The 17310-nt window shown below is 38.1% G+C and overlaps 1 protein-coding gene and 1 pseudogene across 1 annotated transcript; both read right to left on the bottom strand.

Moving 5' to 3' along the window:
• Positions 1-1661: 1661 nt before the first annotated feature.
• Positions 1662-3587, bottom strand: LOC104845460 (olfactory receptor 5D14-like; annotated as a pseudogene).
• A 2029-nt stretch (positions 3588-5616) lies between these two features.
• On the bottom strand, positions 5617-12467 carry LOC135229811 (olfactory receptor 5D13-like). The gene has a single exon (XM_064279089.1). The coding sequence runs from the start codon at positions 7562-7564 to the stop codon at positions 6542-6544; it is 1023 nt and encodes a 340-aa protein (XP_064135159.1). The 5' UTR covers positions 7565-12467; the 3' UTR covers positions 5617-6541.
• Between the last annotated feature and the right edge of the window lie 4843 nt (positions 12468-17310).

Genomic DNA, 17310 nt, shown 5'->3' with positions numbered 1-17310 from the left:
ACTAAGAATAGCTTATTATTGGGATAAGTACATTCTCACGAGAACACAGTAACCAGGAAATATAGTAAGGAGGCTTATTTCACAGAAATAAAGGAAAGATGGTAACAAGTTTAGAAAATTCATACATTCAGGATGCATCACCTAATACAATGCTCAGTCTACATAGTAATGAGGCTCTAACTCTGGTTTCCTGAGTTTCACATATTTCAAAAGGCACTCATCTTGAGGCTAAATGCACTAAAGCTGGTAGACCACTTTACCAAAGAACTCCATAGGCTTAAAAAGTAGGTGCTCAACCATGTATTCCACAGATCATGAAAGGGATTTATGAAATCATAAAATACAACACATAGAAGTAAAAATGTTTGTATGTACTCTCCAGAACATCTTGAGGTTATGTTGCATTAAGTAAATGGTCTTTCAGAATAAATTCTTCTTTGAGATTTCACTGTCTCTTACTGTTGATGTTGTTGTGTCAAGTCAATTTTGATTATTAGAGACCCTATAGGATAGATTATAACTGCTCCATAAGTCTTCCTAGCATTGTAGAAAAGAACTTGAATGCTGCTTCAAGTTAAAACAGAGAGGTTTAAGGGTTTAAAACAATTGCAGTTAGGGAATTCCATAGCTTATTGAAAATGGAACCAGGTAGTCCTGGAGCAGGTTCTTTATACATGTATTCTTACGGGGTAAAAGAGGAACTAAACCATAAAAAAAAAAAAAAAAAAAACTAGTGCCATCAAACCATAGGGAGGGCAATTACAGGAAAGTCAATAAATATTGTAATAACCACACTCTGGTTGGTTATTGATTATTAATAATATAGTTAGTGACTACAAATGTTTTCACAGGATGCTTAGATCATGGTCACAGGATGCTTACATGTATTTTCTTTGTCTGTCTTGCAAAAGTATCTTGGTAACAGCACCCAGACAGCACTCTTCCTGAATACATATGTTCTGAGGGATGCAGAGAGTCACTTGGTTAAAACCCCTCGGGGCATATGGTTTTACATCCTTGTTTTGACCATCAAGGAAAAACATGTTTTTCCTCAAAAACACAGCTGTTAGTCTAGAAATCCAGATTAAAACTAGATAGCATAGCCAGCATATTATGCCTCTGTCTCACTGACTGCCCCGAAAGTTGTCTTTTCCTGAAACACTAGGCTCTAATCTTTACAGGAGTAGATTACCATATCTCTTCTGGTGGGTTTGAACCAGAGCCACTGGTGGGTTTGAACCACTGACCTTTGGGTTAGGGCTGAGTGCTTAACCATTGGGGTATATAGTATCGAGCAATTTAACCTCTGAGAGTTTTTGTTTCCTCATATATGAAACAGGATATTGATAGTATGCTATGTTATGTAATTATTTGGGTCTTAAATGTGATAAAGTTTGTCAAAACTTAACTCAGTGTCTGTCACATAAAAAGCATCAAAGAAATATGTTATTATTAGTAATAGTATCATATTATTATTATAGTTATTTGTCTTTATTGTGATTTGTAGTATTTGGTTAGTTTTCAGAAAATTTGAAGACGCAGATAGATACTCCATGGATCAAAATCCTGTGGAATTCACTCCAGAATTAAACTTCTTTGGCATATTCAAGGGATTTGAACTTCTCAATTCACAATATATTAACATGATAAACATTCATAAACATCTTGTACAAATACATCCTACAGATTTTAGAAGCATTGTAGGGTCTGGTCCAGTTGCTCATTGGGACTCCAACCGTGTTTTGAGTTTGGGTCAGTGAACTAGGACTTTTGCACCTATTAACTTCCAGAAGGCATCTTTCACATCTTTGTTCCTCAGGCTATAGATGAGGGGGTTCAGCATGGGGTTAACCACTGTGTAGAATACAGAGGCCACTTTGACTGTCTGCCAAGAGCTTTTGGAGTTAGGCACACAGTAGAGGGAAAGGATGGTCCCGTGGAAGATGGTGATGGCAGTCAGGTGGGAGGCACAGGTGGAGAAAGAAGGCTTTGCGACGTCCACTGGCAGATTGGATTTTTAGTACACTCACAAAAATAAAAACGTATGAACTGAGAGTGATTAGTAGTGTACTCACCTCATTGAAGGTGGCAAACCCAAAAAGCAGAAGGTGAGCAATGCGTATATCAGAGCTAGAGACAGCTATGAGAGCAGTATACTCACAGAAAAAGTGGTTGATTACATTGTGTCCAGAGAAGTCTAGAAGGAGAGCATAGCAAAGGAGTACCAAGGAGCCAAACATCCCCCACAGATATGAGCCAGCTACCAGCAGGGCACAGAGTCTTTGTGACATGGCCACTGTATAGAGCAGAGGATTGTAGATGGCCACTAAGTGGTCATAGGCCATCACTGCCAGCAGGAAGGACTCAGTCACCACTGCAGTGCAGGACAGGGAGAACTGGAGCATACAGCTAAAGTAGAAGATGTTTTATCTGCCATGACCAAGTTTTCAAGTAGCTTTGGAGTAACGATAGAGGAGTAACAAAAATCAACAAAAGAAAGGTGACTAAGGAAAAAGTACATGGGGGTGTGAGATTTGGGGTTAATCTTGATGATCACTATCATCCCAAGATTCCCTACCACGGTGACAATGTACGTGATCAGAAACACAAGGAAAAGAGGGATCTGAAGCTCTGGGTAATCTGTGAATCCCAAGAGGGCAAAGGTTGTCTCCACACTCAGGTTTCTTTCAGCCATCACTGTTCTTCCTTTGAAGAGAAAGGGGTGGGAGGAGAGTGTTGTTCCTGTCAAAGGGGAAGGTTTATGGGGGTGAATGACAAATATGTTTTGTTACGGTAGAGAAAAGAAAGTGAGAATAAAGAGTTATTGGAACTAGTTCTCTCCATAAGGAACATACCTTATGCAAATAGCTGCTATGTGTATGCCAAACCAAGCTGATGTCTAAAACATTTATGAATTTCCATTGCCCTTTGAAATATTAGAATACGGGTTTCCATAGAAACACTTGTGATACTGAGTGTGTAGGAGTTATATTCACATGTCCATTAGCTTTTTCCTTGCAGGCACAAGTACCATCAAAGGCACATAACTGACACTAAGCAAATACATACATACATATAGGACATACATACAGTACATAAGCTAGCTAGATTCTGTGAAAAAAATGTAAAATGTTTGTCTCAAAGAATAAAATATACTGCTGCTATATTTTGCCTGTATTCTCAAATCAATTAAAATATTTAAAGGAATATGTTTGTATTTTAAGGAGAAAATGAAATACTAAAGAACCTAGGAAAAAAGCAGTGCAATTTCATTAGCACTTTTTATTCCATGAAGGCTACTACTCCTTTTGAATATCTTGATTGCCCAGTGATTGAGGCTAAGGGGGATAATGACTTCCTTTTGACATGAGGGCCCACTTTATTAGGGTTTATGGCTTAGGTTGATGTAAGGCTTATCTTCTGTTACAACCTAGGCATTATATACACACACACACACACACACACACACACACACACACACAGATATATGAGGAGCCCTGGTAGAGTAGAGGTGGCACGGTGGTTTAGAGTTTGGCTGCTAACCAAAAAGATGGGCTGTTTGAATCCACTAGTTGCTTCTTGGAAATTCTATGGGACAGTTCTACTTTGTCCTATAGGGTCGCTATGAGTCCAAATCAACTGGATGGGAATGGGTTCAGTTTTGGTTTGAGTAGAGTCGTGGTTAAAGTGCTCGGTTGCTAACTTAATGGTCAGCGATTCAAAACTCCAGCTTCTCCATGGGATGAAGATATACTTGTCAGCTTCCATAAAGATTTACAGCCTCAGAAATCATATAGGGCAGTTCTACTCTGTCCTATAGGGTTGCTATGAGTTGTAATTGACTCAACAGCAGCTGATAAATATATATGTATATGTGTATGTATATGTATATGCACATACATGCGTACATGCACACATGCACACATGTATCATGTATACATGCATGTATGTACATATTTTAGCGGTTCCAAGATTTATCAAATTAGAGTTATAACAGGACTAAGCAGAAAGTTATGTTTGCATATAAATTATAACTTGTTGACTCAATTCTTAGAAAAGTTTATATACCAATTTAAGGTGCATGTAAAGAGGATAAGGATAAATATCCATTTTTAAGCAGAAAGTTTATTCTATTCCTTGTGAAATTGCTGTCAATGGATAATAAAGATAAATATTTACATATTAACTTCTCTCTTTAATATGATGGGGCTCAGACTTAGCAGTTACAGTGACTTAATATTGAAAGAAAAATCAGAGAAGACCACAGTTAACACATCAGGAAAATAATATTTTCACCGGTTCATTAAAAACCCTGAGGCAACTCACCTGCTGCAGAGAAACAGGCCACCACTGTCGTGTTTCTCTGTAACCCGAGTGTTTCGGGAGCACTGCAGCTATTACGTCTACCTCTACAGCCCTTGGGACTCCAACTCTGGGGAATCACTAGCATCTGTGTCTCAAGCCAATTAATTAAGGCAAGTGCCAGGTTCTTTGTACCATTGTTAATGACTGAAATTTCCTTGTAATCACATCGAAAATTTGCAGCATGAAGTTGCCTACCAGGCTTTATTTGCACATTACTAAATGTCCTATGGAATTAACAAAACTAAGCTAATTTTTTTAAGGCAGGATTTCTCACATCAGAGATCCTTGCCACATCTATAATACAACTGCCTAGAATTCTAGGTTATGAACTTTCCTAGGCCCAAATCAGAATTCCTAGGAATGGGACACAATCATATCCACATTTAAGAAGGAGCTTGGGTGACACGTATAAACATTGAGGCGTAAAAACCACTGCTAAGTGCTAAAATCACATGGGTAAGATGGTAAGATCTGGTGCTTTTCTTTTTTTGTAACAATCTTGGTGGCATAATGGTTAATAGTTTGGCTGCTAACCAAAAGGTCAGCAGTTCGATTCCACCAGGTGCTCCTTGGAAACCCTGTGGAGCAGTTATACCCTGTCCTATAGGGTCGCTATGAGTCGGAATTGACTTGACTGGCAATGGGGTCTTTTTTGGTATATTTAATAGGTTTAACTCATTCATCCATTAAGTCAACGTATGTTTTAATATCTTATCATGCTGATTATTTTACATTTGCCTCTACATGTCCATTTTCTGCTTTTCTGTCTCTTTCAGTGTGTTCCTTTGCTCTGATATGTATGATATCAGAAGGTTGATATCAACGTTTAAGGTTCTATGTCTTTAGCAGCCGGTATTCTTTCTAAAATGATGTTACTAAGAAGCTATTGGTGTTAGGAAGGAGAGAGTTTGACACATTAGACTGTGAGGTTCATAATTATGATTTTTAATTTTTGTTCCCTTGGTTACCCATCAGGACCGTCACATAAAAATCAACATTTTGTCTTCACACTCAGTGATATCATATTTACCATCACTTCCTGTACAATAACAAACATATATATACGGCCTTGAGGAAAAAGGAATAAAGAACTTGGTTGAAGTTTAGGGATAGTGCCTCCAGGCTCTTATTGCTAATTCTCCTATATGCATAACCCTAGTCAGTTATAATTTTTCAGAATTTCTCTGTAACTATGACACCCATATTGCTTAAGTCGGATTGAAGAATGTTTTTTTGTTTGTGTTTTAATCATTCACACTGTCAATATGTGAATCAAGGAATTTGAGTTTTACAGTTTGATGTTTACTTATTGTATTAGTTTCTTAGGACTGCCAAAAGAAATCACCACAAGCTTCGTAGCTTAAAACAACAGAAATTTATTTGTTTGCAGTTCTGGAAGCCAAATGTTTGAATTCATGGTACTGGCAGGGACATGTTCTCTTTGAAGGCATCAGGAGAAAATTCTTCCTTGACTCTTCCAGCTTCCGATGGTTCCTTGTGTTCCAAGGCTTGTAGCAGCATAACTCCAAGTTCTGCCCCCATCTCCACATGGCCTTCTTCCCTATGTGACTCTGTGTCCTTGGCTACTTCTCATAATGAGATTCTCACTGGATTTATGGCCCGGCCTAAGAGAGTATGAAGGATTCCTGGTGGCGCTGCAGTTAAGAACACGGCCCAAAGGTTGGCAGTTTGAATGCACCAGCTGCTCTACAGGACAAAGATGTAGCAGTCTGCTTCCATAAGGATTGCAGCCTTGGAATTCCTATGGTGCAGTTCTACTCTGTCCTATAGTGTTGGTATGAATGGGAATTGATTCCATGGCAATCAGTTTTCATTTTAAGGAGGTATGATTTTATTTTTAATCTTTAGCTTAACTATGTCTTCAAAGACCCTATTTCCAAAAAGGTCATATTCTGAAGTTCTAAGTGGGTATGAGTATTTTGGGGGGAGACACTATTCAATCCACTACACTTGATTTACTTCACATACGATTCAAAACTATTTTGCTAAAGATTCAAGTAACTGGAGATCAAATTATCAGATAACTGGTGTATTGTAATAGATGTAAAATTCAGATGGGTATATTGACTAGATAATTTGAATTAGCATCTCTTCTAGAGACACTGAACAATATTCAACATCATAAAGCAAATTCTTTCCAGAAATAAATCAATCTTCAAGATTGTATTGTGTGGCTCGTTAACTTTCTGGCAGTCTTCTTCACATCTTTGTTCCTGAGATTGTAGATCAGGAGGTTCAGCATGGGGATGACCACTATGTAAAGCACAGATCCTACTTTGACGATGAGCCATGAGGTTTTGGAATGGGGTACACAATAGAGGAACAGGACAGTCCCATGGAAAATGGTGATGGTGGTCAAGTGGGAGGCACAGGTGGAGAAGGCTTTTTGGCACCCCCCGTTGGAAGGCATTTTTATGACAGTAATGAAAATGAAAATATAAGTAGTGAGGATGATCACCAGGCTGCTCACCTCATTGAACATGGCAATGACAAAACAAAGCACCTGGCTGATATAGGGATCAGAGCACGAGACAGAAACAATGACAGAGTGCTCACAGACAAAGTTATTTATGATAGTAGAACCACAGAAGGATAATGCCAGAAGAAAATAAGTAAGTGTCAGGGAAGTAACTATACCCCATGCACAGGGCCCGGCCACTAATGATGCACAGATCTTTGAGGACATGACAACTGTGTAAAGCAGGGGGTTACAAACTGCCACAAAACGGTCATAGGCCATAACTGCCAATATGAATGTTTCTGCAGTTGCAAATATAGAAGCCAAGAAGAACTGCATGATGCACCCTGTGAAGGAGATGGTTCTGTCTCCCACAACCAAGTTTTCTAATAGTTTGGGTGTAACTATACTGGAGTAACAGAAATCAACAAAAGACAAGTGACTGAGGAAAAAGTACATGGGGGTGTGGAGTTTGGGGTTGATCCTGATGATCACAATCATGCCCAGGTTCCCCACCACAGTGACCATGTAGATGGCCAGGAACATCGTGAAGAGGGGCACCTGGAGGTCTGGGTATTCTGAGAAGCCCAAGAGGGTGAATGTGGCTCCAGTACTCTGATTTCCTACAGTTAACGCCATGATTATTGCTAGAGAAATTCTGAAGTAAAGATAATAGAAATTAGTAACAATATTAATGATAATAACATACTTATATAACATTTACCATTTCAAATATTGAGCTAAAACATTAAAATGTATTAATTAATTTACATCTCCAAGTAACACTATAAACTATAAAACAGGTAGCCCCATAATTTCCTTAAGAAAACTGATGTATATGTAACTGAAGGACCTTGTTTGAGATTACACAGTATAGTCAGTGATGAGCTGGATTTTGAACCCAGGAAATTGTTCTTGAGTGACAGAACTTCAGTAGTTTTCTTCAGGATAGCAGTTTCAGAAAACATGTGCATTTCACCATTCTGTCATTCCAAAAGTTCATGTTTATTAATAGCACTAAGAAAACAAAGAATGTAAATTTAGTGCTAAAGGAAAAATTATAAAGGTAAGATCAGGAGAAGTAGGAGACATAAGACCACCATCATTAGAATACTGAGACTGAGAATCATAAGAGATAGCCTGGCTCAGGAAAACAGCATTTGTAAATGCCCACAATATTGTTTGAATTTTGCAAAAAATACGTGGATGTTTAAGGGAATATGCAGATTGCATATTGCTGTCGAGTCCTATTCATAGCGACCCTAAAGGACATAGTAGAATGGCTGGCACAGGTTTTCCAAGGCTGTAATCTTTAAGGAAACAAACTGTCCTATCTCTTCCTGCTGTTAGGATTGTGAGTTCGAAACACTCACTTCTCAGTTAGCACCCAAGCACTTAGCCACTGCTTTTCACCAGAGCTTCTTAAAGGAGACATAACCTTGTACATCTACAAGTTATTCTTTGATTCTTTCCTGAATGTACAATTACTTTAGGGTTCTAAAATTAATGTAACACCCTGGTAAAAACAATGAGCTTACATTTTTTTTGACATATTGCTCTTTTAGTCCTGTGTTTTCATTCTCATTTTAGTCCTTTCTTATTTAGTCATCTGATGCCCTTCGAATACTCATGTAGTCCACTTCATCATTATTTTTAACTCTCCATTATTATTATTTTTTTTATTTTTAACTGACAACAATACCGGGAATATGATCTCATTCAATGCTCATACCCGAACCCAAACCAAACCCAGTGCTGTTGAGTCGATTCTGACTCATAGAGACCTATAGGACAAAGTAGAACTGCCACATAGAATTTCCAAGGAGTGCCTGTTGGATTCCAACTGCCTACCCTTTGGTTAGCAGCCATAGCACTTAACCACTACGCCACCAGGTTTACCTCAACGCTTATAGATTCCCTGAATCAGAGGGGAAGTTACAATGTATTTCCCCATATTTTCCAGAGCACGTTTACCAATAGTTTTATGCTCATTGCCAACCAGTCCATTCCGACTCACAGGAATACTACTTTTTTAGTTATTTTTCAGGGGTTTTGACTAAAGCTATATTTGTGATAATCTTTTTTTAGGCAATCTTTGTATGTGTTATTTTGAAAGAAAATGAAGTATCTTGTAACCACAGTTTATAATCAAAATATAGAATAGGCCAAAAAAAAAAAGAAAAAGTAACCAAGAAGAAACACACCTCTGAAATTTCCACATTAATAAAAGATTCTTAATGTGAATTCCATAAATGAAGACAGCATGCCAGCGTTTTTGCATTGCTCAAGGTTGAAAGGGATTATTATATCCTTTAGAGTTAAAAGATTATTTCTGACTCAAAAAAGAAAAAAAAATGTATTCCTATATGAGGAAGAGGAATAGGCTGGAGATTGACAAAGAGCCCCTGAGTCAGCATAATGAAAAAAGGATGGGCTTTGGAAAAAATTTAATTTCAGGTTCAGAATTGCCATCAGCTATGTGATCTTTTATGAATTACTCATATTTTCTGAGCCTCGGTTTCTTTACCAGTAATATTAAAAAAATAAAATAATCCATAGCTCATAAGAGTGAGAGGATTAAATTGGAAAATGGTGGTAAATACTTAACTCAGTGTAATAGTTGTGGAATTCAATAAATCTAGGCTCCCCACTTTCTCATTTTTTAATTTTTAGTGTTGTTATGAATTGATATGATTTTTAAACTTTTGTATTATTCTAAAACTGATTAGAAATAGAGGAAAGGCCAAAGTTTCTAGCAATAGACATGAGGGTACAATGTGGACTTTTGGCCTCTTTAGTCTTAAGTCACCAATTCCTACCCTTCAATACATTTTCCCTACTCTCCCCTTTGATGTCATATCACTATCTGGCTCTCTCTGGTCCTCCTTTTCTCATCTCAGGTTGGTTCCTACAGCAGGGATATCAAACGCCAACCACCCATCTGATGCATTGTGGTAGCTGATGCACAGTCCAACTCTCTGTAGTGATCTTACCCAACAATGTGAAATCATCAGTTTCTCTGGCCCTGGATTACTGTGGTTATTATGACAGTCTATGGTTTGGAAGACCTCACTTGTTCCTTATTACCTATCACAACAAATCTGACTTTCTCTGCTCTATTTACCTAAAGCCTTACTCTAGCTATTCCCTACTATTCGTCCATCTGCAGTCATGCCGATAGTCTCAGGCCCTCATCAACAACACATACTCATTCATTCATTTGCTTATTTTATTATTCTTTTTACTTTGAATAGTCTCTTTTCTGGTCTACTACTGCAGCATTTGTAACAGATAAAACATTATATCAAAATGAATAGCACAAGGAAACGTTCTCTCTTTAACCCAGAAATATTTTCCACGTTCTCTACATACCTCCAGACATTACCTTTAGGAATACAAAATTTTATGATATATTATGTTCATGATTCTTTTATGCACAGTATTCTTTTCTTTACAATATAGTGAGGTTTTGAGAACATATCCACATTTTGATTTTTTTGGTTTTAACTATATTTTCAGTGTGCTTGTATTATGTCAGGCGTATGGTGGATAGTTTCAAAGCAGAATTCAGAATGACGCCCCAGGGAAAGAGGAAGGAAGTAGAGCTTAGCAACCTGAACCTGCAGGTACATGGACCTGGTAGATAATATGGCATTTAGAATAACACAGAGAGTTCCTTGTTTCAAAGGTTGCAGAACCTCAAAGCCCCCCATGCACTTCTGAAAGATAACACAGGATACATCACCCAACCTGAAGACAGCTCATCTGAAGATCCAGGTCCTATTACTAATACTCTGCAGGACAGCTCCCACTCAGAATTCAAGCATTCTTAAAAATATTAAGTAGGTAAATACAGCAGGAGTCCACAATAGATTTCAATGAATTTTCCAGGAATATGATTTTCCTTTCTTAATACCCAGAAAAACTCAAGAGAGCACAGAAAAAGAGAGAGACAGAGAGGATTAGAATTTAACCTCTATTAACAAAATGTAAGGCTTAAGTATGCTTCCAGAGCCTTGGGAATTTAGACACTAGAGAATATTTACTGAAATGTTTATTCTCAGAACATAAACCCATCAATTAGATGAAATACTCTCCCATGAGCCATTCTGGAAGAATATAATTTCCTCCAAATCACTGGAAACAATGCCGCATCAAAAGTGCTTCATGAATTTCTTTAAAAAAATCAATTAAATAAAATATGCCAGTTGACTTAGAATACATGGTAACTACAGTAAAACACAAAAGAAAATAAAAATCAGCTGAAATGCAACAATTCAGATAACTGCTGTTGATGTTTGTTGAGTGACTTTTCTGTGTGTGTGTGTGTGTTTGTATGTATGTTGGGATGTATAGACAAAGCAAACTACATTCTAGCTTTTCAATTTAACATCAAATAATCATCATTATCCTTGTAAACCCTTGATCCACTCAATTGAAATTAATTTGTGTCTCTTCAAAACACGGGCTTACATTTCCCAAGATTATAGTGGTATAATGGAATCATAAAATCTCTTGATGTCCATACCTTCTTACATTTCCAAAAAAAAAAACGTAGCTTAATTAATTCTGTTGTTGTTGTTAGTTGCCCTCAATTTGCTTCTGGCTCATAGTGAACAGAAAAAAATGTTGCTTTGTCCTCTGCCGTGCTCACAATAATAGGTATGTTTGAGCCCATTGTTGCAGACACTGTGTCAATCCATCTCATTGAGGGTCTCTCTCTTTTTTGCTGACCCTCTATTTTACCAAGCATGATGTCATTCTCCGGGGATCTGTCCCTCTTGTAAGTGAGACAAAGTCTCACCATCCTCAATCCTAAGGAGCATTCTGTCTGTACTTAGTCCCACTGCTCCCAAATGTCACCCCAGTTAGAATAAATTATGCTTTCTGTGGGCTCCTGACACTCAAACTAACACTTGCCAGAGTCTCTACCACAACCCATTAAGATGACAGGAATTATTTTTCAAAGGGCATGAAATTCTTTATTGTAGATAGCATGGGCTTGCTCCAGAATCCTAGGAACCTGCACTGTTATTCTCCCACTAGGATTAACATCAGCTCCACATGGTGACTCATCTCACCACTGACACTCCTACAACCTAGACCAGCCATGGAGCACTTTCCTATACTGGGTCCCACTCAAAGATGACAGCCTTCTGTGTCAATGTATGTATTAGTTTTCTATGCTGCATAACAAATTTACACAAACTTAATGGTGTCAATCAACACATATTTATGACTGTATAGTTTCTGTAGGGTAGACGTTCATGCACAACTTAGCTGGGTTTTCTTCCTTAACAACCTACAATGCAGGTGTTAAGAACTCTCCTCCTCTCAAAAAACTGTCCATTTGACTTTAACTCATGGCAACTCCATGTCTTACAAAGTAAAACTACTCTATAGGGTTTTGTTGACTGTGATGTTTGTGGAAGCAGTTTGCCTGGTCTTTCTTCCATGAGCTGCTACGTAGGTTTAAAGTGCCATCCCTTAGTTTAGCAGTCAATGGCAAATCCAGACATTTCCTTATATGCATCTTCATTTTGATTCTTTTCGCTGTAATGAAACTGCAATTGCGTCCTGTGTGTCATTTTAGCAAATTCTCAAACCTCAGGGAGTGGTGGGAGTTAACATGTTAGATGTGAGGGGCCTGCAGACCCCCTAACTTGCAGCTGATATCTGAGGTCTTGAGGAGACATGGACTCTGGAGGACTGTGCTCTTTATTTTTGAGACCTGACCTAACTCTGAGTGGTTAGGGTCAGAAGAAAAAGTGGGTCACAAGAAACTGGTATCACAACAAAAATGAACTGGTATGATTTTTTTTCACTTTTCAGGCATTTTTTTTTTACTCCAGTGGACCTTGTAATACTTTTATGAAAAGCAATTGCTGTTCTAAATTCTCTCTGTTTAAAAGCAAGAATTGTTTTTCTTGTCCTGATCCAAACATTGAGTTATAGAGGTGTTCTGTCCTATATCAGAAGTAATTGCAGTTGAAAAGCCATCCCTTTTTAGACAAACAACAGCTCCACCTTTGATCTCGACAAGACACTTATATCAGAGGGGAATTATACCTCATCAGTCCAGTTCCCAAAACGTCTTAACTTAGATGAATTTGAATTATGAGAAGATCAAGGTCAGCAAAGGCACGACAGAGGTGCAGATTTACCTATTATAGACATATATTTTATTTATGTGTGTGGAAACCCTGATGGGATAATGGTTAAGTACTACGGCTGCTAACCAAGAGGTCAGCAGTTTGAAACCACCAGGTTTCAACTGAGCTTCCAGACTAAGACAGACTAGCAAGAAGGACCCGGCAGTCTACTTCTGGAAAGCATTAGCCAGTGAAAATGTTCTGAATAGCAGTGGAACATTGTCTGATATACTGCTGGAAGATGAGCCCCCCAGGTTGGAAGGCATTCAAAAGATGACTGGGGAAGAGCTGCCTCCTCAAAGTAGAGTCAACCTTAATGACATGGATGGAGTAAAGCTTTCAAGACCTTCATTTGCTGATATGGCACGACTCAAAATGAGAAGTAACAGCTGCAAACATCCATTAATAATCAGAACCTGGAATGTACAAAGTGCGAATCTAGGAAAATTGGAAATCATCAAAAATGAAATGGAACGCATACACATTGATATCCTAGGCGTTAGTGAGCTGAAATGGACTGGTATTGTCCATTTTGAATCAGACAATCATATAGTCTACTATGCTGGGAATGAAAACTTGAAGAGGAATGGTGTTTCATTCATTGTCAAAAAGAACATTTCAAGATCTATCCTGAAGTACAATGCTGTAAGTGATAGGATAATATCCATACGCCTACAAGGAAGACCAGTTAATGTGACTATTATTCAAATTTACACACCAACCACTATGGCCAAAGTTGAAGAAATAGAAGATTTTTATCAGCTGCTGCAGTCTGAAATTGATCGAACATGCAATCAAGATGCATTGATAATTACTGGCGATTGGAATCAGAAAGCTGGAAACAAAGAAGAAGGATCATTCATTGGAAAATATGGCCTTGGTGATAGAAACGATGCCAGAGATCGAATGATAGAATTTTACAAGACCAACGACTTCTTCATTGCAAATACCTTCTTTCACCAACATAAATGGCGACTATACACATGGACCTCACCTGATGGAACACACAGAAATCAAATTGACTACTTTTGTGGAAAGAGACGATGGAAAAGCTCAATATCATCAGTCAGAACAAGGCCAGGGGCCAATGGTGGAACAGACCATCAATTGCTCATATGCAAGTTCAAGCTGAAACTGAAGAAAATCAGAGCAAGTCCACAAGAGCCAAAATATGACCTTGAGTATATCCCACCTGAATTTAGAGACCATCTGAAGAATAGATTTGACACATTGAACACTAGTGACCAAAGACCAGAGGAGTTGTGGAATGATATCAAGGACATCATACATGGAGAAAGCAAGTGGTCACAGAAAAGACAGGAAAGAAAGAAAAGACCAAAGTGGATGTCAGAGGAGAACCTGAAACTTGCTCTTGAGCGTCGAGCAGCTAAAGCAAAAGGAAGAATTCATGGAGTAAAAGAACTGAACAGAAGATTTCAAAGGGCCTCTCGAGAAGACAAAATAAAGTATTATAATGACACGTGCAAAGAGCTGGAGATGGAAAACCAAAAGGGAAGAACACGCTCGGCGTTTCTCAAGCTGAAAGAACTGAAGAAAAAGTTCAAGTCTCGAGTTGTAATAGTGAAGGATTCCATGGGGAAAATATTAAATGATGCAGGAAACATGAAAAGAAGATGGAAGGAATACACAGAGTCATTATACCAAAAAGAATTAGTCGATATTCAACCACTTCAAGAGGTGGCATATGATCAGGAATTGATGGTACTGAAGGAAGAAGTCCAAGCTGCTCTGAAGGCATTGGCAAAAAAACAAGGCTCCAGGAATTGATGGAATATCAATTGAGAAGTTTCAACAAACAGATGAATTGCTGGAGGTGCTCAGTCATCTATGCCAAGAAATATGGAAGACAGCTTCCTGGCCAACTGATTGGAAGAGATCCATATTTATGCCTATTACCAAGAAAGGTGATCCAACCAAATGTGGAAATTATAGAACAAAATCATTAATATCACACGCAAGCAAAATTCTGCTGAAGATCATTAAAAAATGGCTGCAGCAGTACGTCGACAGGGAACTGCCAGAAATTCAGGCTGGTTTCAGAAGAGGACGTGGAAGCAGGGATATTATTCTGATGTCAGATGGATCCTGGCTGAAAGCAGAGAATACCAGGGGGATGTTTACCTGTGTTTTATTGATTATGCAAAGGTGTTTGATCGTGTGGATCATAACAAACTATGGATAACACTGAGAAGAATGGGAATTCCAGAACACTTAATTGTGCTCATGAGGAATCTTCACATAGATCAAGAGGAAGTTGTTCGGACAGAACAAGGGGATACCAATTGTTTTAAAGTCAGGAAAGGTGTGCGTCAGGGTTGTATTCTTTCACCATACCTATTTAATCTGTATGCTGAACAAATAATCCAAGAAGGTGGGCTATATGAAGAAGAATGGGACATCAAGATTGGAGAAAGACTCATTAACAACCTCTATTATGCAGATGACACAACCTTGCCTGCTGAAAGTGAAGAGAACTTGAAGCACTTAGGAAGATCAAAGAACACAGCCTTCAGCATGGATTACACCTCAGCATAAAGAAAACAAAAATCCTCACAACTGGACCACTGAACAACATCATGATAAACGGAGAAAAGATTGAAGGTGTCAAGGATTTCATTTTACTTGGTTCCACAATCAACACTCACGGAAGCAGCAGTCAAGAAATCAAAAGACGTATTGCATTGGGCAAATCTGCTGCAAAGGACCTCTTCTAAGTGTTGAAAGGCAAAGATGTCACCCTGAAGACTAAGGTGCGCCTGACCCAAGCCATGGTATTTTCAATTGCATCATATGGATGTGCAAGCTGGACAATGAATAAGGAATACCGAAGGAGAGTTGACGCCTTTGAATTGTGGTTTTGGTGAAGAATATTGAATATGCCATGGACTGTCAAAAGAACGAACAAATCTGTCTTAGAAGAAGCATAACCAGAATGCTCCTTAGAAGCAAGGGTGGCAAGACTGTGTCTTACATACTTTGGACATGTTGTCAAGAGGGATCAGTCCCTGGAGAAGGACAATATGCTTGGCAGAGTACAGGGTCAGCAGAAAAGAGGAAGACCCTCAACGGGGTGGATTGACACAGTGGCTGCAACAATGAGCTCAAGCATAACAACGATTGTAAGGATGGCACAGGACCGGGCAGTGTTTCATTCTGTTGTGCATGGGCTCGCTATGAGTCGGAACTGACTCAACGGCACCTAACAACAACAACAAGAACTGCCCCTTAGGGTTTCCAAGGACTGGCTGGTGGATTCAAACTACCGACCTTCTGGTTAGCAGCCAATCTCTTAACCATTACACCACCAGGGCTCAAAAAAAAAAAAAAAAAAAAGAAAAATCTATATAGGTATAGATATTTTACTATTTAAATGGCTGTACTTGTTAATATTATTCATATAAAACTAAAGCATACATATAGGGCATGAAAGAAAATTATAGAAACCAGAATCAAACACGGCATATCAAAAGCACAAAGAACCTTTCTAAATTTTACAATTACTTGTTTTTAAATTTTTCACCTTTTCTAGGCATAGTATGCAATTAAATACTTCCAGAATTCTTGAGTTGAAATATACCTTAAAATCTAGCCAAAATTTCTACTTAATATTTGAGACTTCTACAGTTAATCTTAATCTTATCCATGAGATGGTCATGTAGCTTCCATCACCAAAATGTCCGACATTGGTACACTGTCTCCTGGAATATTTTATGGGGTTTCTATTGATTGTTGTGCTTAACTTTTATTATTATTTAAACTCAATTAATTAAACCTTGATGAGTAGGAAAAATTAATTGAAGTCATATGTGTATATACACATATGTGTATATATACATATATAGTTTCAAGAAAGCATACATATTTTATGTTCACCAACAATAATTCCTTAAAAAATACTCTACACTGCAAATTATGTATTTTCTTAACCAAAAGAAGTAAGCTCTCTTTTATGATGAGGCAAACTTGAAAATGAGAACAGTAACATCACAAAATGACTGTTCCCAAGACACAGACATGAGGCTGTAGTAGAAATGCATCCATGATCTGTTCCATCTTTATAGCTTTCTTTACCTGGCATGAGTGCAAGGTCCTAGACTCAGCCCCAGGAGTGCCTACTTCTCATGTACTACAGGTAGCCCCAACATAAAGACTTTGTCCTGAGCATATCCTTCCGAATAACAAATGGGACTGGAAGGATCCATTCTGAACATCCATTATTGTTCATGCTATTTTTATAATTAAATTCTCCTTCAATATTTGAATACATACCTTATCTTAACTAGGCAAAACCTT

Source organism: Loxodonta africana, unplaced genomic scaffold (assembly GCF_030014295.1).
Source record: "Loxodonta africana isolate mLoxAfr1 unplaced genomic scaffold, mLoxAfr1.hap2 scaffold_55, whole genome shotgun sequence".
Lineage (NCBI taxonomy): Eukaryota > Metazoa > Chordata > Mammalia > Proboscidea > Elephantidae > Loxodonta > Loxodonta africana.
Note: the sequence above shows the minus strand (reverse complement) of the source record. Positions and strands in the feature narration are given on the sequence as shown.

Excerpts from the sequence above, each read along its gene's own strand:
- LOC135229811 (XM_064279089.1), bottom strand. The coding sequence starts at position 7,564 with ATGTTATATAAGTATGTTATTATCATTAATATTGTTACTAATTTCTAT.